General features: G+C 42.2%; 1 protein-coding gene across 1 annotated transcript in view; it reads right to left on the bottom strand.

The window, feature by feature from the left end:
* Positions 1–23,263, bottom strand: part of ME3 (malic enzyme 3) — a 227,275-nt gene that overhangs the window by 117,179 nt on the left and 86,833 nt on the right. The window contains exon 3 of the mRNA XM_066248600.1: positions 1,372–1,505. Coding sequence (XP_066104697.1) covers positions 1,372–1,505 — 134 coding nt within the window. The remainder of the gene's footprint in view (positions 1–1,371; positions 1,506–23,263) is intronic.

The following is a 23,263-nucleotide window of genomic DNA, read 5'->3' as shown; positions in this document are numbered from 1 at the left end:
GGGGAGGTTGCTCATGCAAAGCCCCAGGGCTCCGACTGTGCCACGTTCACAGGAAAACCACCCATTTCCTCAAGCAGGGGTCTCATTCTCTATGAAATGTGAAGAATATTACCTGCCTATGGTGCTTGTTATTATACTTGGTGTAGGTCCTGTTCTAAGTATTTTACATGAACTCATTTAAAATTCCCAACAACTTGTGAGGTAAGTATTACAAATCTTGCTACTTGAGAGACAAAGGAGACCAAAGCACAGAGAACTGAAGTAACTCATCCAAGGTGGCAGAGTAGGCATTTGAAGCTAAGCAATCTGACCCCAGAATCTGTGCTCTCAACCAGACGTAGGGATTTAACAGCGGGCACACCAGACGCGCACCCCACCCTGGGCCTGGACTTCTGAAGGGCCCCACAAGACCCCAACTTTATACTTTTTTCTAATGACAAGGGGCCTAATATTTTCTTCTGCACCTGGAGCTTCAACCGACCTTAATCCACCTCTGCTCTCAACCACTGTGCTAAGATGGTTATTTACGTTATTATACGTGGACATTAATGAATGAAACAGCATAGCAGCATTCTGACCCAGGTAATCTAAGTAACTTCCGCTATTAAGAGGAAATGATGATTTGAATTTGTTCTAGTACTACAGTCTAGTCTTGTAGCATTAACTCTGATGCCTCTTAAATGTAGTGCAGCAGAGTTGTTAAAAGCACAGACTTTGGATCAAATGACCTGTGTTCAAATCCTGGTTTTGCCATGTGACTTGGGGGGTCTCTACCTTATTAAAGTCAAGCTGACCCTGTCATTCCCATTTGGTTCTTCATGTCTATGTACCTACTGAGGAGAACCCAGAAGGGTGGCAGGATTATCAACTGTTTCCCATAAGCCTCCAACATATGGCATAGCAGGTGCTTCCCAAGGTGTCCCTGTCCATCTTCCCTCTTCTCTACCACGTTCCTCTTGTTCTAGGAACCTGGGCCAATGCACCACTTCCTCAACACACCTGCCCCTACGTCTTTACTTCACTTTTCCCCCTGAGTGAAATGCCATCTGTGAACCCATGGCTGTCTGCTGAAGTCCTATCGGTGCTTTTGGGACTGACTCAGGTCCCACCACTTCCCAGAGGTCCTCCCAGATTCCACTGGCTATTATCCCAGTTCTCCCAGGACTTGTTGACTGCCTCGATCACAGCAAGCCCTGTCCCTCAGGGAGATATATCATCAACCTGTTGGAAGGCAGGGCTAGGTCTGGAATTTCTTGGAAAAACCCTCACTCAGCCTTTCCCAGCTGGAGAGCAGACAGAAAACACTCTGCCAACCACAAGGAACAGCTGAGCCCAGGGCTCAGGCTCGGACAGCAAACTTCAGGCACTGACTTGTCCAGGTCACTCTGCTGCCGCTCGTAGTATCTCATGATCCGGAGGAGCTGGATGTCCTGGCTCAGGAAGCAGGGCGGGATTAGGCCATGGATTCCAAGTTGCATCCTTTCTTCAAGTGTAAAGGCCATGCCCTGGGGGGAGCAAGAAAAAAACCCACACTTAACAGACATGCCGGAAACCAAGAAGCAGACCAGGCCCCATCCACAGACGGGCAACAGTCACTGTGACCAACAGAAAGGACCCTGGACTCCAGCTTGCCTCTAACATTTAAGTAGCCGGGCATCTGTGCCAGCTACTTTGTCCTGCACTTCAGCATCCTCCTCCTGGAGAAACGGGGAAAATACCTACCTTATCAGCATTTTGGCTTATTTCTGTTGTTTTAAATTTATTTTTATTTTTTGAACACTTTAACCTTTATAGAAAAATTGAGAAGATGGTATGGAGAGTTGCCGTGGATCCCCTCACCCAGTTTCCCCACTGTTAATATCTTACATCATTACGGTACATTTGTTAGAGTTCATGAACCAACAGTGATACATTATTATTAAGTATAAGTCCATGGTTTATTCAGATTTCCTTGGTTTTTACCCGATGCCCTTTTTTCTTCCAGCAGCCTGTCCAGGGTCCCACATCACACTTACTACTCATGCCTCCTTAGGCCTTCTCTGGCAGTTTTTCAGACTTTTCTTGTTTCTGATGCCCTTGAGAGTTATACCCCTCTACTAAAATTTGTCTGATTTTTTTTTTCATGATTAGGCTGGGATAATATTTCTTTCTTTCTTTTTTCTTTTCTCCTTTCTCTTTTGAGGAATACCACAGAATGAAGTGTCATTTACATGACATTAGATCAAGGTACATATTATCAATTTGATTTATCACTGTTGATATTGAGATATTGACCTTGATCATTTGGCTGAATTAGTGCTTGTCAGGTTTCTCCAGTGTAAGTTACTCATTGTTTGGAAGAGTTCTACATGGAAGATTTGTCTCTCCTCTCCCATTCATTTATTTATTCAATCATTTATTTATATTAGAATGGACTCAAGGATATTTATTTTATACTTTGGGTTATAACCCAATATTGCTTTATTGATTTTGTTGCTCAATCTTTCTATCCAATAGGTCATCGGGAACTCTTAGTTGGCTCCTGTGTCCCTTTGACATACTTCCATGATATTTTTTCATTCCTTCCATTTTTCTATTTCTCCTTTTCTTTTTTCCTTTTTCCCTTTCCTCCCACCTAGCCTTCCTTCCTTCCTTATCTCTTTTTTTCCTTTTTACTCTATTTCTTTCTTTATCTGCCACAAAACATGCTCCAGGCTCATCTTGGATACTATCTGCCCCAGTGTACAATCAGCCATTTTTTCAGAGGTTTGATTTCTTTTTTGGGGCATGGTATTAGAAACCAAGATCTGGGCTCTACTTCTTACTTGTTCTTCCTACTACTGGGGTTTTATTGTTTCTAGTCCCTCTCAGCTGGCAGCAAGAAAAGAAATCTATATTATATATTAAGCTGAATGTAAGTTTTTACTAATGTCTCTAACTCTAATTCATTATCACGTGGATATTCTGGCCTCATCACTTGGCTAAGCTGTAAATTCTCACACCAACACTGACAGACCTAGGTCCCACTAGCTGCTATTTAATTATTCAGTTCCAGTATACACATATAGTGACATCAAAATTGTTAACCTGTACCACAATGGAAACAACTTTATAAACTCAAGTACATTGCTTATGTGCAGTTCCTTTGATCTTTAGTCTTACAAACTTCACTCATTTTCAAAGTTGCTTAGGCCATCATTTTTCCTTCCACCCTCTTCGCTGAGGTCGTATCACAGATTTGTAATACAGTTAGATTCCTTGTCATGGTCTGCATTCCTTCATGGGATCCTCCAACCTATTGAATGAGTTTTAAAAATCTGGATATATTAACATCCATTCTTTATACCATAAAGTTCTATGAGTTTTGACAAACACATTGAGTCACGTATCTACCATTACAGTGCTATACAAAAAGCTCCACTGCTCTAAAAATCCCATGTGCCTTACTTATTCATCTCTCCTTCCTTCCCGAAACCTTTGCCAACTAATGAGATTTCTTTCTCTCTTTTTTCCCCTTAGTATCTCTACAATTTTTCCTTTTCCAGAATGTCATATAATCAAGATCATCTAGACCTTCTGTCATTTAGCAATAGCACTTAAGGTGAAGAATAGTCTTTCTCAAGAGTTAGTGCTGGTATGGCTGGATTTCCACATGCATACAAACAAACAAACAAAAAATGAATAAATAAAGTTGGACCCCACTTCACATAAAAATAATTAACCTGTAATTAATCAATGACCTAACTATAAGAGCCAAAACCATAAAACTCTTAGAAGAAAACATAGGCGTAAACCTTCTTGACCTCGGATTTGGCAATGGATGCTTAGCTATGACACCAAAAGAACCAACTACAAAGGAAAAATTAGATAAATTGGCTTTATCTAAAAAATTTTGTGCATAAGAGGACAATCTCAAAGTGAAAATGAAACCTACAGAATGGGAGAAAATATTTAGAAATCATACATTTGGTAAGGATATAATATACAAAATCTATAAATAACTGCTATAACTCAACATAAGAAAAAAACAATTAAAAAGAGAGGGGTGTGACTCAAATAGATACTTCTTTAAAGAAGATTCACAAAAGGCCAATAGCACGTGAAAAATGCTCAGCACCATTAGCTGTTAGGGAAATGCATATCAAAACTACAATGAGATATTATTTCACACATACTATGATGGCTGTAATTGAAAAAAAAAACAGTAAATAAGTTTTGGTGGTGATGTGGAGATATTGAAACCCTTATACATTACTGGTAGGAATGTAAAGTGTTACAGCCTCTATGGAAAAATATTTTAGTGGTTACTCAAAAAACTAAAGAGAGGCTTACTATATGATGCCAACAATTCCATTCCTAGGCATGCACCCAAAGGAATTGAAAGCAAGGACTTGAACAGACACTTGTCTGCTGACGTTCAGTGCAGCATTATTCACAACAGCCAAAAGGTGGAATCAACTAGGTATCCACCAACATATGAAGGATAAACAAAACATATATATGTACGAAAAAAATTTATTCAAATTTAAAGAAGTGAATTTTTTTTGATATATGCTATTATATAGATGAACCCTGAAAAATTATGCTAAATGAAATATGCCAGGATTCCAAGAGAAGAAAGATGGCAACAGAGTAGGTGGATGTTCCAACTGCCACCTCCCAGGACCAAATTGGATTACAACTTAATTTAAGAACATCACCTTAAAAAACCAATTTTGGACTAAACTAAAAGGAATCTATAACCAAGGATCACAGAAGAAGCCACACTGAGGCTGGTAGGAAGGGCAGAGACATGGAAAGGGCTGCCCTGCTCCCAGGAGCGAGTGGCTGTCTGAGGGACTCTCATGGTGGGGAGGGTTGCCCTGAGAGGTGTGGGTCCTCAGCCCCAGGACCAGAGCCCCAGCCTAGAAGAGGAGCCCAGACAGCATATAGCTGTGAAAAGAGCCGGGTCTCTGTCTGTGAGAAAGAGACATACCTCTCTGACGCAGACTCTGTTTTAAAGAGTCCTGCGCAGAAAACCTTGCTCACAGCCATTTAACTGGGGCTCTGGTGGGGGAGAGCTGAGAGGACTGGAGTTGCAGGAGAAGAGTGTAAAGTTGGAGGGCCAGGGAGAGACATTTGGGAGATGGCCACCAGAACCCCTATTCTGAATCATTCCCCAGTGCTGCAGTTGCCATCTTTTTTGGGTGGAGTAATCCCCTCTGAGTGGCATCAGCCTGGAAAAAGCAGCTGCTCCACTGTTGGGAGTCTCTCCTACCCCAGGGATGGCGACGGGTCATTCTGAGAGGCCAGGAAGTAGGGCAGGGGTCTCAAACTCGCGGCCCACGGGCCACATGCGGCCCGCTGAACAATTTTGTGCGGCCCGCAGACTAATCCACGAAGTTCAAAATATTTTGGATAAAATTAAGTAAGCCTAGGGGCCTACTTGTATTTTTCATTTCTCTAGCATCCTAGCTAGGTATTAGCTTAGTTAACAGCAGTTGTGATGCGAACTACAGTGTCTGGTCGTTTTGTGACACTGAGTAAACTGCATGTACGATTGTGCTTGTTGTACTGATTTTTTTTTTGTTTTCAACTGCAGTGAGAAAAGTGTTGCGTAACAGTTGCCTTTTGTAGACCTAGTGCGGCCCGCCGAACGGCTGTGATCTTGGTCTGCGGCCCACATGCTGAGTTGAGTTTGAGACCCCTGAAGTAGGGGGTGCTTCAGTGACTCAGTTTTCTGGTGTTGAGACTGGAGCTCCCCCCACCCACACTCTCCCAAGTCTGTGACTGCTTCCAATTCACAAGAGACTCAGCTGAAACTGTCCAGAGAGGGGGCAGACCACATCTCTGGGTCTCAGAGGCCACACTCACTGGACTCCTGGGCCCACACCTTACTGAGGTGGCCAAAAAGTTTGGACAGACTGACATCTGGGGCCAAGGGGCAGAGCCCACCCACTACCCTTCTGAATTGCTGAATTGCCACAGGCTCTAGATTCTAGCAGAGGTTTTTTCAACAGCTGAGCCCAACATGCAGCCAGCAGACAGGCTGCAGGAGGCGAGACTCAGGGAAACTTGGCTGTTTGAGCAGACTTTCCCCCAGGTCCAGATTGGGTAAAAGCCAGCCTAGGTGTGCAGCTGGTATTTCCATGTACACCTGGGCCCAGCAAAGGTAGTAGCCATAAACCCTGAATTGCTTGTAGCTCCAAGAAGGTTGCTGAGGGCGAGTCATGCACAGACAATGTCTCCTACTGGCCAGTGCTGGGTTCCTGCTTGGAAGACCCAGGGCTGGCACATCCAGGGGCCAGCTGCAGAAAGCATTGGTTTAGGACCTAACAACCCTTGCTACAGTGCTATCCTAAGGAAAAGCTCCTCACACTGGGTGCAGCTAAGGCAAGTTCCACTCTCTGTGATCAGCACCAGCACAGCAGCTCATGTGCATTGGATAAGGTGGACTTCACAGTCAGCTGGCCTGAGTATCGGATATCCTGTCCTGCTAGGCTAGATTTCACAGGGGGAAGGGAGAGAGGCTTGGAACACAGACATATATAGTATGGGTCCCTGTGAGTCTATTGTTGGATCTGGTCGAGGGGCTTAGCCACCTTCAGGAGGGCCACAGTCAGCCCCAGGATGGGAGTCTCTCAGTCTTCCTTTCTGAAACCGAGGTCTCAACAGCTGAAAGAACTTCTGCAGAGGGGACTGTCGGCCACACTCAGTCTGAAATTACTGCTCACCTTGTTGGGGAGAGATAAAATCCTCCAGCAGTGGCTGAGGGATCAAGCTCTTGAGTAGGGGCCACATTCCCTGTACTGAACTCCTGACCAAGAGACTCCTGAAGTAGGGGGTCCTACAAATGTTGTATTCACAACCTCAGCTGCCCTAATCCACCAAATGTGCAGCCTGTAGAGGGCTTGCTTGGGTGAAGCCAATCTGAGCCCACACTACAGTCTTAATACAGAAGACTGTGTGGGAAGACCAGGCAGCTGCAAGAGGAACAGGAGAAGCTGAAAAGTGGAGACAAATCTTACAGAGCATGGGGCTTTTATGGAGCTGTTGTCATCTCTAAGCAAGAGGAAGCTGATCCTTATACAAAAGTGGGCCTCTCTCACAGTACCCAGACACAGAAAAAGCAGACACAAACAGCAAAAAGTGCAGTAGTTGCAGACTGGTAGCTCACAGTGAGTTACAAACAGCTGATGCCAACCCAAGAAGAGCTAGAGCCAACACTAGTGGGTGGCAGATAGCACCAACCCTAGAATCAACTCCCTATACAAGCAGCATACCCAAAGGTGGAGTCTAGCAAGCACCAGACACTGTGGAGAATAAATACACTCAACAGGACAGACATTGCACAGTGTGTAATACACATAATCAAGGTTGACCCTTAGAGCCAGCCAGCCCGAAGGGATAATTGTACCCACTAAAAGACCAACTGCATCCAGTACTCACATACAACAAAAGGGAAAATAGTAGCCTCAAGAAGCATTCCTAGAACAAGCAAAATAAGTGGCCTGGAGGGCAGTACCACCGAGCCCATCTTCTTCATAAAGGCCACACAAAAATTTCAAAGTCAAACAGAACTACCTAATACACAGACAAAATGGGCAGACAGGGAAATGCAGCCCAAGTGAATCAACAAGAGAAATCCCCAGAAAAATAACTGAATGAGATGGAAGGAACCAAAATACCAGATGCAGAGTTTAAAACAATGATTTTTAGGATGCTCAAGGATCTTAGAGCAACAATGGATGGACATAATGAACACATTAATAAAGACATAGCAAGCATCAAAAAGGACATTGAAATCATAAAAAAGAACCAATCATAAATGACAAATACCATATCAGAAATGAAGGCTGCACTAGAAGAAATTAATAGCAGGCTGGATGAAGCAGAGGATTGAATCAGTGATTTAGAGGACAAGATAAATGAAAGCATGGAAGCAGAGCAGCAAAAAGAAAAGAGGTTCAAAAAGTCTGAGGAAACTCTAAGAGAGCTCTGTGTCAACATGAAGAGAAACAACATCCTCATCATATGGGTTCCGGAAGAAGAAGAGAATGAACAAGGAATAGAGAACCTGTTTGAAGAAATCATAGCTAAAAATTTCCCTAAATTGATGAAGGAAAAAGTCACACAAGTTCAAGAAGCACAGAGAGTTCCTTTAAAGAGGAACCCAAGGAGGTCTACAGCCAGACACAATGTAATTAAAGTGTCAAAATTAAGAGACAAAGAAAGACTACTAAAAGAGGCAAAAGAAAAGCAGTTAATTACCTACAGAGGAGCCCCCTTAAGGATGACATTTGACTTCTTAACAGAAACACTTGAGGCCAGAAGGGATTGGCAAGAAATATTCAAAGTGATGGAAAGCAAGAACTTACAACCAAGACTTCTTTTATCCAGCATGGCTATCATTTGAAATTGAAGAAGAAATAAAAAGCTTCTCAGACAAAAAAACAAACAAACAAATAAACCACACTCAAGGAATTCATTACAACCAAACCAGTACTGCAAAAAAATGTTAAGGGGCCTGCTGTAAAAAGAGCAAAGGAAAAAAAATCGAGAAAAAAGGAATTGTAGATTTAAAGAATAAAATGGCAATAAACTACATATCAATAATAACCTTAAATGTAAATGGATTAAATGCTCCAATTAAAAGACATAGGGTAGCTGCATGGATAAAAAAACAGGACCTGTACATGTGCTGTCTACAACAGACCCACCTCAGAACAAAAGATACACATAGACTAAAAGTGAAGAAATGAAAAAAAAAATTTCACGCAAATGGAAATGAAAATAAAGCTGGGGTAGCAATACTTATATCTGACAAAATAGACTTTAAAACAAAGACTATAGTAAGGGATAAAGAAGGTCACTACATAATGATAAGGGGAACAATCCAAAAAGAAGATATAACCATTGTAAATATCTATTTGTCTAATATAAGAGCACCTAAATATATAAAGCAGATTTTGATGGACATAAAGGGTGAGATCAACAGCAATACTATTATATACATATGTTTAGTAGGGGATTTTAATACCTCATTAACATCAATAGATAGATCCTCCCGACAGAAAATTAACAAACAAACAGCGGCCTTAAATGACACACTAGATTAACTGGATTTAATAGATATCTTCAGAATCTTTTACCCCAAAGCAGCAGAATATACATTCTTTTCAAGTGCTCATGGTACATTCTCTAGGATAGACCACATGTTAGGACACAAAACAAGTCTCAATAAATTTAAGAAGATTGAAATCATATCAAGCATCTTCTCTGATCACAATGACATGAAACTAAAAATCAACTACAATAGAAAAACTGAAAAACACTCAAACACTTGGAGGCTAAATAGCATGTTATTAAATAACGAATGGGTTAACAATGAGATCAAGGCAGAAATAAAAAATTTTCTTGAAAAGAAATAAAAATGAACAAACAACTCAAAATTTATGGAACACAGCAAAAGCAGTCCTAAGAGGGAAGTTCATAGCATTACAGGCATACCTTAAGAAGCTAGAAAAAGCTCAAATAAACAACTTTACTCTGCATCTAAAAGAACTAGAAAAAGAACAACAAATAAATCCCAGAGCTAGTAGAAGGAAGGAAATAATAAAGATCAGAGCAGAAATAAATGACACAGAAGCTAAAGAAATAATACAGAGGAGCAATGAAACCAAGAGCTGGTTCTTTGAAAAGGTAAACAAGATTGATGAACTTTTAATCAGACTCACCAAGAAAAGAAAAAGAGAGGACTCAAATAAACAAAATTAGAAGTGAGAATGGAGAACTAACAACTGACACCACAGAAATACAAAGGCTTGTAAGAAAATACTATGATGATCTGTATGCCAAAAAATTGGACAATCTAGGTGAAATGGATAAATTTCTAGAAACATATAATCTTCCAAAACTCAATCTGGAAGAATAAGAAAACCTAAACAGACTGCTTACAGCAAATAAAATTGAAACAGTTATCAAAAAACTCCCAGCAAAAAAGTCCTAGACCAAATGGCTTCACAGGAGAATTTTACCAAATATTCAAAGAAGAACATCTATCTTTCTCAAGCTATTTCAAAAAATTCAGGAGGAGGGAAGACTTCTAAGCTCCTTTTATGAGGCAAGAAGAATCCTCATTCCAAAACCAGGTAAAGACACTATATATAAAGAAAACCATAGGCCAATATCCCTGATGAATTTAGGTGCTAAAATTTTCAACAAAATGTTAGCAAACTGGATCCAGCAATACATGAAAAAAAATCATACATCATGATCAAGTGAGATTTATTCTGGGGAGGCAAGGCTGCACAATATTCACAAATCAATCAATGTGCTTCATCACATAAACAAAAGGAAGGAGAAAAATCACATGATAATATCAATAGATGCAGAAAAAGCATTTGATAAAATCCAGCACCCATTTATGATCAAAACTCTCAGCAAAGTGGGAATACAGGAAACATATCTCAACATGATAGAGGCCATCTATGACAAACCCACAGCCAACATCATAATTTTTTTTATAATAATTTTATTTTTTTAATGGGGTGACATCAATAAATCAAGATACATATATTCAAAGATAACAAGTCCAGGTTATCTTGTCATTCAATTATGTTGCATACCCATCACCCAAAGTCAGATTGTCCTCTGTCACCTTCTATCTTGTTTTCTTTGTGCCCCTCCCCCTCCCCCTTTCCCTACCCCATTCCCCCCTCCCCCCTGTAACCACCACACTCTTATCAATGTCTCTTAGTTTCACTTTTATGTCCCACCTACGTATGGAATAATGCAGTTCCTGTTTTTTTCTGATTTACTTATTTCGCTTTGTATCATGTTATCAAGAACCCACCATTTTGCTGTAAATGTTCTGATGTCATCACTTCTTATGGCTGAGTAGTATTCCATAGTGTATATGTGCCACATCTTCTTTATCCAGTCATCTATTGATGGGCTTTTTGGTTGTTTCCATGTCCTGGCCACTGTGAACAATGCTGCAATGAACATGGGGCTGCATGTGTCTTTACGTATCAATGTTTCTGAGTTTTGGGGGTATATACCCAGTAGAGGGATTGCTGGGTCATAAGGTAGTTCTATTTGCAGTTTTTTGAGGAACCACCATACTTTCTTCCATAATGGTTGTACTACTTTACATTCCCACCAACAGTGTATGAGGGTTCCTTTTTCTCCACAGCCTCTCCAACATTTGCTATTACCTGTCTTGTTAATAATAGCTAATCGAACAGGTGTGAGGTGGTATCTCATTGCACCAACATCATAATTAATGGGCAAAAATTAAAAGCAATCCCCTTAAGATCAGGAACAAGGCAAGGGTGCCCCCTTTCACCACTCTTATTCAACATAGTTCTGAAAGTCCTAGCCACAGCAATCAGACAACAAGAAGAAATAAAAGGAATCCAAATTGGAAAAGAAGTAAAACTATCATAATTTGTTGATGACATGTTACTGTACATAGAAAACCCTAAGGTCTACTATACCTGATAAATAAATTCGGCAAGGTGGCAGGATATAAAATTAATATTCAGAAATCAGTGGCACTTTTATACACCGACAATAAACTGTCTGAAAAGGAAATTATGGAAATAATCCTCTTCACTATTGCAACAAAAAATAAAGTAAAATATCTAGGAGTAAATTTAACCAAGGAGGTAAAGAACTTGTACTTGGAAAATTATAAAACATGGATAAAAGAAATCAAAGAAGATACCAACAAGTGGAAGCATATACCATGTTTATGCATAGGAAGAATAAACATCATTAAAATGTCTATATTACCCAAAGCAATCTATAAATTCAATGCAATTCCTATTAAAAACCAATGACATACTTCAAAGATATAGAACAAATATCACAAAAATTTATATGGACCAAAAAAGAACATGAATAGCCTCAGCAATCTTGAAAATGAAGACTAAAATGGGAGGTATTACACTTTCTGATATCAAGTTATACTACAAGGCCATTGTACTCAAAACAGGTTGGTACTGGCATAAAAACAGGCATACAGATCAATGGAACAGAACAGAGAACCCAGAAATAAACCCACACCTTATGGTCAATTGATATTTGACAAAGGACGTAAGAGTATACAATGGAGTAAAAACAGTCTTTTTAATAAATGGTGTTGGGAAAATTGCACAACTACCTATAAAAAAATGAAACTAAACCACCAACTTACACCACTCACAAAAATAAACTTAAAATGGATAAGAGACTTAAATGTAAGTCATTAAACCATAAACATCTTGGAAGAAAACATAGGCAGTAAACTCTCTGATATCTCTAATAGCAATATTTTTATCTCCACGGGCAAGTGAAATAAAGGACAGGATGAACAAATGGGACTATATCAAATTAAAAAGCTTTTGCACAGCAAAAGTCACCATGAACAAAATAAAAAGACAACCCACACAATTGGAGGTCATATTTGTCAATATATCTGATAAGGGGTTAATAACCAAAATTTATAAAGAACTATTAAAACTCAACATCAGGAAGGTAAACAATCCAATTAAAAAATGGGCAAAATAACTGAATAGACACTTCTCCAAAGAGGACATATTGGGTTGGGGAATAAGTTTGTAGCGTTTTTACCGAAGACTTTTATTTAAACAAAAAACAATAATTATATCAATAAGTTAATCAATTATATATTCGCTGTTGCTGTTTACAACCTCTTCCCACCTCTTGACCAATTTGTTGATGCTGTTCCGCCAAAAATCGCCTGGTCTGGTGTCAAAGAAGTTGTTGAGCCAGTTTTTAAGGACCTCTTTGTTATCGAAGGTAACACCCTTCATATGGTTTGACAGGGAGTGGAAAAGATGGTAATCGGTCGGTGCAAGGTCTGGAGAATACGGCGGATGCTGAAGGACCTCCCATTCGAGCTCTTGGAGTGCGGCTTTGACGACTTGTGCAACATGGGGCCTGGCGTTGTCATGAAGGAGTATGGTTTGACCATGTCGATCAGGTCTTTTCAGTCGAATAGCCTCATTCACGCGGTGTAGCTGGGCAATGTAGAGCTCCTTGTTGACCGTGGCATTCTTTTCGAGCATTTCCCAGTTCTTCATCGAATTCAGAAGGCCTTCGGCTGCAGCACGTGTCATCGACGTCAAAGTCGCCATTTTTGAACTTTGCAAACCATTTCCGTGCTGTAGACTCGCCTATGACACCTTCTCCATACACGTCGCAAATGTCCCGGGCTGCTTCGGCAGCTTTTTGATCTCGATGAAAAGCAAAGAAGAGCAGGTGTCGAAAATGTTGATTTTTGCCTCCTGGGTATTCCATTTCTAAGCCTCAAAACTAATAAAAAATTAAATAACTCAAAAATACAATTAACATAGTTTTGTAGAGCAGAAAGAGTTTTATCGAATGAATACTTACCCTTTGCCAAACAGCAAACAAATCGTTGTAAAATAAAAGAAAATATAAAAACGCTACGAACTTATTCCCCAACCCAATACAAATGGCCAATAGGCAAATGAAAAAATGTTCAATGTCACTAATCGTCAGAAAAATGCAAGTGAAAACCACAATGAGATATCACCTCACACCTGTCAGAATGGTGCTCATTAACAAAACAACACACAATAAGTGCTGGTGAGGCTGTGGAGAAAAGGGAACCCTTCTTCACTGCTGGTGGGAATGCAGACTGGTGCAGCCACTGTGGAGAACTGCATGGATTGGATTCCTCAAAAAATTAAAAATGAAACTGCCTTTTGACCCAGCTATTCCACTTCTAGGAATATATCCTAAGAATATCAAATCACTGATTCAAAAGAAGATATGCACCCCCATGTTTATTGCAACATTGTTTACAATAGCCAAGATCTGGAAACAGCCCAAATGTCCATCAGTGGATGAGTGAATTAAAAAGCTATGGTACATATACTCAATGGAAAACTATGTGGCTGCGAAAAAGGAGGAAACCTTACCTTTTGTGACAGCATGGATGGACCTGGAGTTGATTATGCTAAGTGAAATAAGCCAGGCAGAGAATAAAAATATCATATGATCTCACATGTATGTGGAATCTAACAAACAAAGTGAACCGAGAAACGAAATAGAGGCAGAGGCGGGGTCACAGGGAGCAGAGGACAGCTGTCAAAGGGAAGAGGGATGGGGGGATGGGGTCAGAGAAGGTAAAGGAATTAGTGAAACTATATATACATAACACAGAGATATAGATAACAGGACAGCAAATCCTAGAGGGAAGGGGGGAGGGAGTTAAGGGGAGGGTGGCAAAGGGGGTATAAAAATGGACATGGGTGGGGAGTGAGGGAGTTATATTCAGTGGGACACTTGAATTCATGTAAACACAATAAATTAAAAATTAATAAAAATTAAAAAAGAAATATGCCAGATATGAAAGGACAAATATTGTATAATTCTACTTATATAAAATAATTAGAATAGGCAAACTCATAGAGACAAAAAGTAGATTAGAGAATATTAGTCAGGGGGTGGGAGGATTGGTGAGTTATTGCTTCATGGCTACAAACTTTCTATTTGGGACAATGAAAAAGTTTTGGAAATGGATAATGGTGATGATTGCACACTTGTGGACCGTGGCACAATTTAGTGGCATGGACTTAATGCCACTAAATTGTACAGTTAACTTAAAATTGAAAATTTTGTGATATATACTTTTCCATAGCTTAAAAAAGTTAATGTATTTAACACTCAAAACCACCGAATTATATATTTTGGAAGGCAACTATGCTCACCACTATATTACCAACATGGATTAGACACTTTAAGTGGGTGAATTGTGTGGTATGTGAATTATAGCTCAATAAAACTGTCTTAGAAGAATTCTTGGCATGTTTTGAATATAAGTCCTGTATCAGACGCATGTTGTGTAAGTATTTTTCCTAGTACGTGGCTTGTCTTTTTATTCTCTCGTCAGTGTCTTGCACAGAACAGCATTTCTGGTTTGAGCACTGGCAGGAGAGAGGGGAATAAGGAGGATGTCATGGAATCTGTTTCCTGGCCCAGTGAAGCCCTGTGGGGACAATGTCTGCTGGCAGAAGTAGCAGGAACTGTCCTCATTAAGAACACTGTGAGACATGGGGACACAAGCTGCCACACCTTTATCCCAAAACGATAAGGTGCAACACACAGTGAAAAGCAGTCCTTTTCTGAGTAGAACTCAGGCGGCTCTGCCTCAGCCTCCTCAGCTTTCTTGCGGAGGGCCCTGGCCATGGAGACAGTGGCCAGCCCCCGACTGGCTCCCTGGGTGTGGACATCAACAAGAAAGGGACCAGAGTTCTCATGGGTGGATTATGCAGGGGGCTGAGAACAGTTTTTAACCAACCAACCAACCAACCAACCAACCAATTAACTAACTACTATCAAATGAATTAAACTAACACTGTTAATATGACCCGGTTGATACCTGAGGCTACACTTGTTAATGAGCCCCCAGTAATTCCAGGTTCCTCCTAGCAGTGAAGAAGGCTATGTGGGTGGGAAGTGGACCTAAATGATGCTGATGGGATGTAGCTTCCCCCAGGCTCCCTTGGGGAGGGGAAGCTGAAAAGGGAGGGGCACGAAAGCTCCCCTCATTCCCCACCAGCTGCGGACTATCTTATCTACAATGATTACAAACTCCTTTACAGGGAGTTAGATAATGACAAGGAGATCAAGCCCATATATTGATCACCCCCACCTCAGAGTAGTTGTTAGGATCAGTTCTAAGGAAGGGAGTCTGATGAATACCTGACTTTACCGTGTTTCCCATGTTTTGTATAAGATGCACCTTTTCCCGAAAAAGTAGGGGTTTAAAAACTGGGTGCATTTTATACAGTGGTTTGAGATTTTTTTACTTGCATTTCCCACTTTTTTCGTGCTAGTTTTTGTGCTCATTGTTGAAGACAGTGATTCGTCATCAGATACAGATGACGACAAGCTAATGGATGGGAGTTTTACCAGTGATGAGGAGTTGTATGAATTTTATGATGAATAAAACTTGAGTTCAATAACTTTATGTAATACTGTACATTTTTTTTCAAGTTTTGGACCCCCAAATTAAGGGGCGCCTTATACATGGGCGCGTCTTATACATGGGGAAATATGTTACTCTCTAGTTTCCTTACAACCCCATTGTGGGAGGTTTCACAACCTCCATTTTACAGGTGAAAGGTTAAGCAGGAGAGGTTAGGTAATGCTCCTAAAGTTGCAAAGCTATCACCCCAATTTTACTGTTTCTTAAACCAGGAAGCTACTGATTTAATAATTAATAAGTATATTTGGTGTGGTCATTTCTTTTCCTGATGATTTCTTTGACTAGAGGTAAGGGGCAGAACTGAGATTTGATCCCAGGAGGCATCCCTGCCACTCCAGTGGTCACCCTGCCAAGATCTTGGTGAGATGGACATTAGAAAATGTGAGTTGGGATGGCAGGTGGTGAGAAAAGAGTGGGAAAGAAAGAAGGAGGGAAAAAAAGTGAATAAAAGAGGCTGCTTGGTTACTGCTTCCAATTTCCTCTTTGTTTCGGAACTTGGGGCTCTCTAAAACTACAAATACCAGGCTCCTCTTGTGTTTTTGTAAAATAATGAGTCAGCTTAAGAAAATCCTGAAGAATCTTTCCTCCTCTCAGAAGGACTGCTGGAACCGTAAGAAATCTCACTCTTCCTAAGATAGGCTCGACCCTGATTGAAAGTCTGACTCACAGAGACTTCTTAAAGTACTCTCCACACAGAAAATGCCAACCTTTTTCTTCATCGAAGCCCAAAGTCACCAGTTCACAAATCCCCTGTGCTGGCCGCCAGCTTTGCAAGCATGGTGCAAACAGAGGTCGCTGGTCCCTTCGCAGGAAACCTTCTCACCCTGGAGACTGGGCACTTTCACCAGACACTGTGGAGCAGGAAACTGCTCGCCGGCTTGGTGAAGACTGTGGCCGTGTCTCCTTGGCCCTGGGGATCCCAGGGAGGCCCAGGAATGTAATGATGACATCATCTTTGTTAATGACCCCTGTGGCTTTTTGTAGAAATTTGATTCTCTCTACAGTGCTAAGTATATATTTCTCTTGGCTGACTCCCACCAATTACTTCTGTATTTGAGGAAAAAGTATGACCATTTAGCAACTGGTAATTTCAGGGATTAAAAAAAAAATACCACTAGAAGCTTCTTTTCATTCTGAAGTGAATGTTAAGGGTACTTCATAGTTACATGTTCGTAGAACAGTAACTCTGGCACTTTTGCTGTACCATGGCCTCCGAAATAGGGCAGGCACAAGGGGATTCACTAGGCTGCAGGGAGAAAGTATTAGAACTCACAGTTCTCTACAAAAGAAAAGACAACCTGCTAATTGACACTCAGCTCTTCGTCTGTATATCAAAAATTTATAATTCCCATAAGCATACCAGGAGTTCAAGGGTAAAAATAGAGTGTACAACAGGGGTCCCCAAACTTTTTACACAGGGGGCCAGTTCACTGTCTCTCAGACCGTTGGAGGGCCGGACTATAAAAAAACTATGAACAAATCCCTATGCACACTGCACATATCTTATTTTAAAGTAAAAAAACAAAACAAAACGGGAACAAATACAATATTTAAAATAAAGAACAAGTAAATTTAAATCAACAAACTGACCAATATTTCAGTGGGAACTATGCTCCTCTCACTGACCACCAATGAAAGAGGTGCCCCTTCCAGAAGTGCCGCGGGGGCCGGATAAATGGCCTCAGGGGGCCGCATGTGGCCCTCGGGCTGTAGTTTGGGGACCCCTGGTGTACAACATGGAGAAATTGACAGTGGGGTCCTTATTCATTCTTAGCACATTGAGAAATTATAGTTTCTGTGTGCCTAGTTAAATAGTTATGAATATATACATATTATCTAGTTTTAACAAAGACCTCAAAATAGGACAAGTGGCTTTTGAAAAATGGCTCATTCTTTTTTTATTTTTATTCTTGTTGTTTTTTAAGCAAGAGGATGGAAGACAGTGAGACAGACTCCCTCACACTTCCCAACTAGGATTCACCCAGCAGCTCCTATCTGGGGCTGATGCTCAGATCAACTAATCTAAGTTTAATGTCTAAGGCCAACGGTCAGACCAATCAAGCTATCCTCAGCATTTGGGGCTAATGCTTGGACCAATTGAGCCACTGGCTGAGGGAGGGGAAGAGGGAGAGAAGGAGGAGATGGAAGGGAAGAAGCATACCCTGACTGGGAATCGAACCTAGGACATCCATATGTTGGGCTAATGCTCTATCCATTGAGCCAACTGGCCAGGGCTGAAAAATGGCCAATTCTCTTAGTTATACTTCAACTTCATATCCTAGTGGTATTCAGAGCACACCAGTAGGGCCCTTCCAGTTATTACTCTTTTGGAAATGTTTTGTTATACAACCACTGCTCTGACCACTCCCCCCGCCAAATGTTCCTCTCAACCAGCTCCAGCTTCTCCCAGGAAACCTTTGGGCCTCCCAGAGACCCAACAACCCGTGGGTTAAGGTCTGGCAAGGTAGGTGGCCTCAAGACCCTCCTCTTGCATCAAGGCCTGGGACTGCTTTAATGCTGTACCAGTGTTTATCATTTAACTGCCGTCCCCAACTTTACCTAATCACCTTCCCTGAGTGATCATCTCTGTCCCAGTCACAGAACTCTACTGGTGGACTGAGCATTGCCCAGGTTCCCAGGAGAAATTGTACTGACATGAAAGAAGAGATATCTGAATAGGTCCCACCATCAAATGGCAGGGCTCAGAGACAGAAAGTCCACCAGGCTGAGCCCCTGCCCCAGCCTCTTGCTGTTCAGAGACCCCCGGGTTCCTAACTCCTTGTTCCTATGAGGGAGCTTTGCTGAGGGGAGGTCCCCAGCCCCGCTTGGTGATCTGCCTGGTGCCTCTGGATCCAAAGCCCTGCTGTGCGCATGACACTATCTTCTCATTCATTCACAAGCATTTATGAGTTCCTTCTGAGTGCCAGGCCTACCTTGTTAATTAAGCACTGGAGTCCCCAAAAGGAACAGTGCTGGTCACCACCCTCATGAGTCTCTTAGACAAGACATGTGGATTGACATCGAAAGGTGATCCTGGGCCTCCGCCTTGGGGAGGCCACTTCTCTCACCTATAAAATGGAGTGTTGCCCATTTCACATGTTGCAGGATTAAATGAAATAAGGCCTGTGAAATGCTCAGCACAGGTGTCGGCACATAGAAGTCCTCAATGAACGTCAGCGGTTCTCCTTATTACCATTACTGTTTTGGTCACAGGTCAAGGTGGCACAAGAGAGCTCATTAGGAGATGTTGGAGATAAGGCCTGAAGGGTAGTCAGGTGCTAGTCTGGCAGGAGGGGATGGAAGAAACAGGGGTGAAGTGACGTCACCACACCAAGTGTAACTGCTTGCCATGACTGTGCCAGGCTCCTGCCTCTGCAGCCTGTGCACCATGCACTCTCCCCGTTCCCCACTGTAACTGCTTGCCGTGACTGTGCCAGGCTCCTGCCTCTACAGCCCGGCACTCTCCCCGTTCCCCACTGTAACTGCTTGCCGTGACTGTGCCAGGCTCCTGCCTCTGCAGCCCGGGCACTCTCCTGGTTCCCCACTGTAACTGCTTGCCGTTACTGTGCCAGGCTCCTGCCTCTGCAGCCCGGGCACTCTCCCCGTTCCCCACTGTAACTGCTTGTCCGTGACTGTGCCAGGCTCCTGCCTCTGCAGCCCGGGCACTCTCCCCGTTCCCCACTAGCACTCTTTCTGGCTGCCGTGCTTTGACTCACATTAATGCCCCTGCCCACCATGCTCTGACCACCTCCCTCCACCATCTTCCAGTCCACAGCCAAGGCCTCTTCTTCTAAGACACCCCATTTCACACAGCTCTCCCCCTTTTCTCCGTGTCATCAAGTTGAGCACATGAAATGTGTTTCCTGTTTGATTTTTTGAGCATTACTTACTAGGTTGTAACCTTGGGGTAGTGGGAAGCAGACACTCTGAAGCACCTAACACAGGTTGTAGCGCAATATTAACATCATCAGTAATAGCGGAAACAGCACCTTGTACTGAGCACCCGCTGGGCTGGACCAGGCACTGGGACAGGCACTTTATACTTGCCATCTCTAGTGTTCACGGCAGCCCTGAGTTAATCATCCTGTGATTATTATCCCAACTCTATGGACTAGGAAACTGGGCCCAGGGGGTTAAGACATGTGCCCAAGGTCAGAGCAAGTTGATGGAAGAACAAGTAGAACCCAGGTCCATTTGCTCCCAAAATGCACACTCTTCCCTTTGCGTTCAACTGTCCCTGCAAGTTAATATATTAAACAGGTTGCTGACTGAGTTGGCTTTTATTTGATTAGAGATAAAGTTATTCTGCTTCTCCAAACAGAGCCAGTTACCTTAATGGTTCAGCCACTGCTGAGTGATCCTCTGTATCAGTGCCAGGTTGGTCAGCCCATCTGCAAACAGGTGTGTTTTACCTCTGTGATTATGTACATGGTTCACCACACACAGGGAGCCTCATTACTGGAAGGATTAATGAACACACGTGTTAAGTAATGGCCTTCTGTTCCACCATCATTACGTCATGCTCTGAACTGACTGCTTATGCTGTAAGCAACTTCCTCCATCAATCAGTTGCTGCAACAGAGAGTAGCCGGAGCTGTGGGCAGTCAGCTCCGAGACAGCACAATTAAAGCTGATTAGCTGTTAGGAGACCGGAAGGCATTTCCTGCTCTTTTTGCATAGTACTTCACGACTGGGATTTTTATGAGCTAGGGTGATGATGACGTGGACTTTGGTTGGAGACAGGAAGTGGGATTACTGTAGCTGTTGTTCTCTCACTGAACCCCAGGTTTATGAGAGCCCCTAAGCACACTCCTGGGGTAGATATATGGGGTTCTGAGAAACACAAGTCTTAGCTGAGAACGACCTTCCTTCCAGACATACTTCAGTGATCAGGTGCAAAATTACAGATCCAGAAACACATCGTAAATTCCCAAAAGGGGAGTGGATGACACACTGCTCATTACTGTCCAGAACCAACCCTAAACCAGATTTGGGCTCAAAGACTGGGCTTTGGTGCTGTGGCTGCAAATGTATGGAGGATGCCTCTGATCTTTCCATCTATGGTGTACACGAAAGCTCTCGTTCTAGGGAGAGACACAGTTCAATTTTCCTTCCGGGGTATAACAACCAGCACACAGAGGTGCTGCGCTCACACAGCCAGTCTCAGGGAGTGAATGGAAATCGGAAGATGAAGTTCTACATTAGTTCCTCCATTTTCTGGTTGTGTGGTTCTGGGGAAATTACTTCACCTCTGAGTCTGCTGCCTTTTCCGGTGGTTGTCCATCAAACGACAGCTTCTATATTGAGATCTCCTTGTAACATCAAAGATGTGGTAGAAAGTTTATTGCAGTTTCATAGCAATTTATAGTGTTTATTTCCTTTTGTCTCTTTTCCCTTTATGACAATATGTTGTTTAAGGACAGGGACTATGCCTAAATGAACTACAGTCCCTTTTTCTTAGCACAACTTCCATATTTTTACTGCTTTATTGTTTCTCCTATGGTTTATGTCAGTTGATCCTAAACCGAGACGGTGGTATTATCCCTGTTTATAGAATTGGAAATTAAGACTCAGATGTGTTAACAACACGCTGAGGGCATGTGGCTAGGACATGCTTCCCAAAAGCATGTGAGAATAATGACTATTTCAATTGTTCTGCCATTTTATGAAAAGTTGTTGGATAAGGACCAACATGGAAGAGAAACGAAAGAATCTGCTCCTGAAATACTTGGCAACTCTAGGGTTTTGTCCTAACGGAACAAGGGAACAGAGGTGGATAGTTGGAAGGCTTATGAATCATTCTCTTGGCAAAATTCCCCGCAGCGATTTGAATGCTTCATGACCCTCTCTTCCCAGGAGACTATTATTTAAAAATTAAATAATATTGTTCTTGGCACCGTGAAGGCCCTCTAAGTCAGCTGAACCGCAACAGGGTGACGGTAGAGGAAGGTGACAGGCAGGGGAGCGGTTGAGGACAGGGGAGTACCTCTTCCTTCCTCCAACAACACAACAGCTCTTTGATGGGCCCAGCCGGGGGGGTTGGGTCAAAAAAGTGAACTATGACCAGGAGGAATAAAACAAACAGACACGTTGGGAGGGTCTCCGAATAGGAATTGTACGTGCATGCCTGTGCGTGCAGTTGAGTGGGTGGGGTGCCAGAACTGGAAGGGAGACTGGCGAAGAACAAGTTCATTTGACAGGACAACTGTCCAGCAGATCACTGTTAATCTGTTCCAGCCCTGATGCTAACCCAGTTCTCCTTCTCCTGGGCCTTGACCTCTGCCACCTGGTCAGGTGAACCAGGAGGGAGGCCTTTCTCACCCGGAGGCAGAATGACCGATGCGGCCAATGGGACAAAAGGGTAACCGATCTCCTCCTCTGTTGTGACATCAGGAAGTAGAAGTTCTAGGTTCAGAGTCATTTTGGACTGATTTTATAACAACCATTTATACTTAACTGCCTTTTTAAAAAAGGTTTTCACAAAGCAGTTTTATTTCCTTTGTTATATTTGACAATTTCACCCAAACAAAAAGAATATCCTTATAACAGTGGTTCCCAAACTTTCCTAGCTATTAGAACCACTTAAGTAGCTGATAAATAAATGCTCAGGTCATGCCTCACCCCCATTAAGTCAGAATTCTGGGGCTAGAAGCCTGGATGAGATTTTACAGGTTCACAAGTGATCATAAGCTACAGTAGAGTTTAGGAATCACTGCCCTGAGGAGTAGGCTGTGGAAGTGTCAGGCCCATTTCACAGACAGTAATGCTGAGGCTCAGAGAGTTTAATAATTTGTCTAAAATCAAGGCCCTAGAAAGTTTCAGAAATGGGACTTGAACCTGGAATTCCATTACAAATTGTTGGTTCATTAATTCATTTACAATATCACTCATTTAATAGGTACGTTTTGAGGACTAGCCATGTACCAGCCACTGGACACACAATGAGAGATCTCTGCCCATGGAGTCCCAGTCCAGTGATCTTTTCATCCAGATCAGTGTCCTTTCCACTTTTTATTTCTGGAAATTAATTTAGAATTATGCAGGCTAGTTTGGTGCCTGGCAGGCTGGAGTGCTCAGCAAAATAACACCAGTGCTACTTTTGCTGGAGTTCAGGTTTTCAGGGCAGATGTGCCCATGATAGGCTATGGAAGAGGGAGATCCGGCTTTGAAGTCGCTGGTCCTGGATTAAAATTGTGGTTCTGCCTTCAATAGTTGTATGGTCCTGGAAACTCCCTTAACTTCTCTGATCCTCAATTTCCACATCCATGGAATGAAGGT

Source organism: Saccopteryx bilineata, chromosome 1 (assembly GCF_036850765.1).
Source record: "Saccopteryx bilineata isolate mSacBil1 chromosome 1, mSacBil1_pri_phased_curated, whole genome shotgun sequence".
Classification (NCBI taxonomy): domain Eukaryota; kingdom Metazoa; phylum Chordata; class Mammalia; order Chiroptera; family Emballonuridae; genus Saccopteryx; species Saccopteryx bilineata.
Note: the sequence above shows the minus strand (reverse complement) of the source record. Positions and strands in the feature narration are given on the sequence as shown.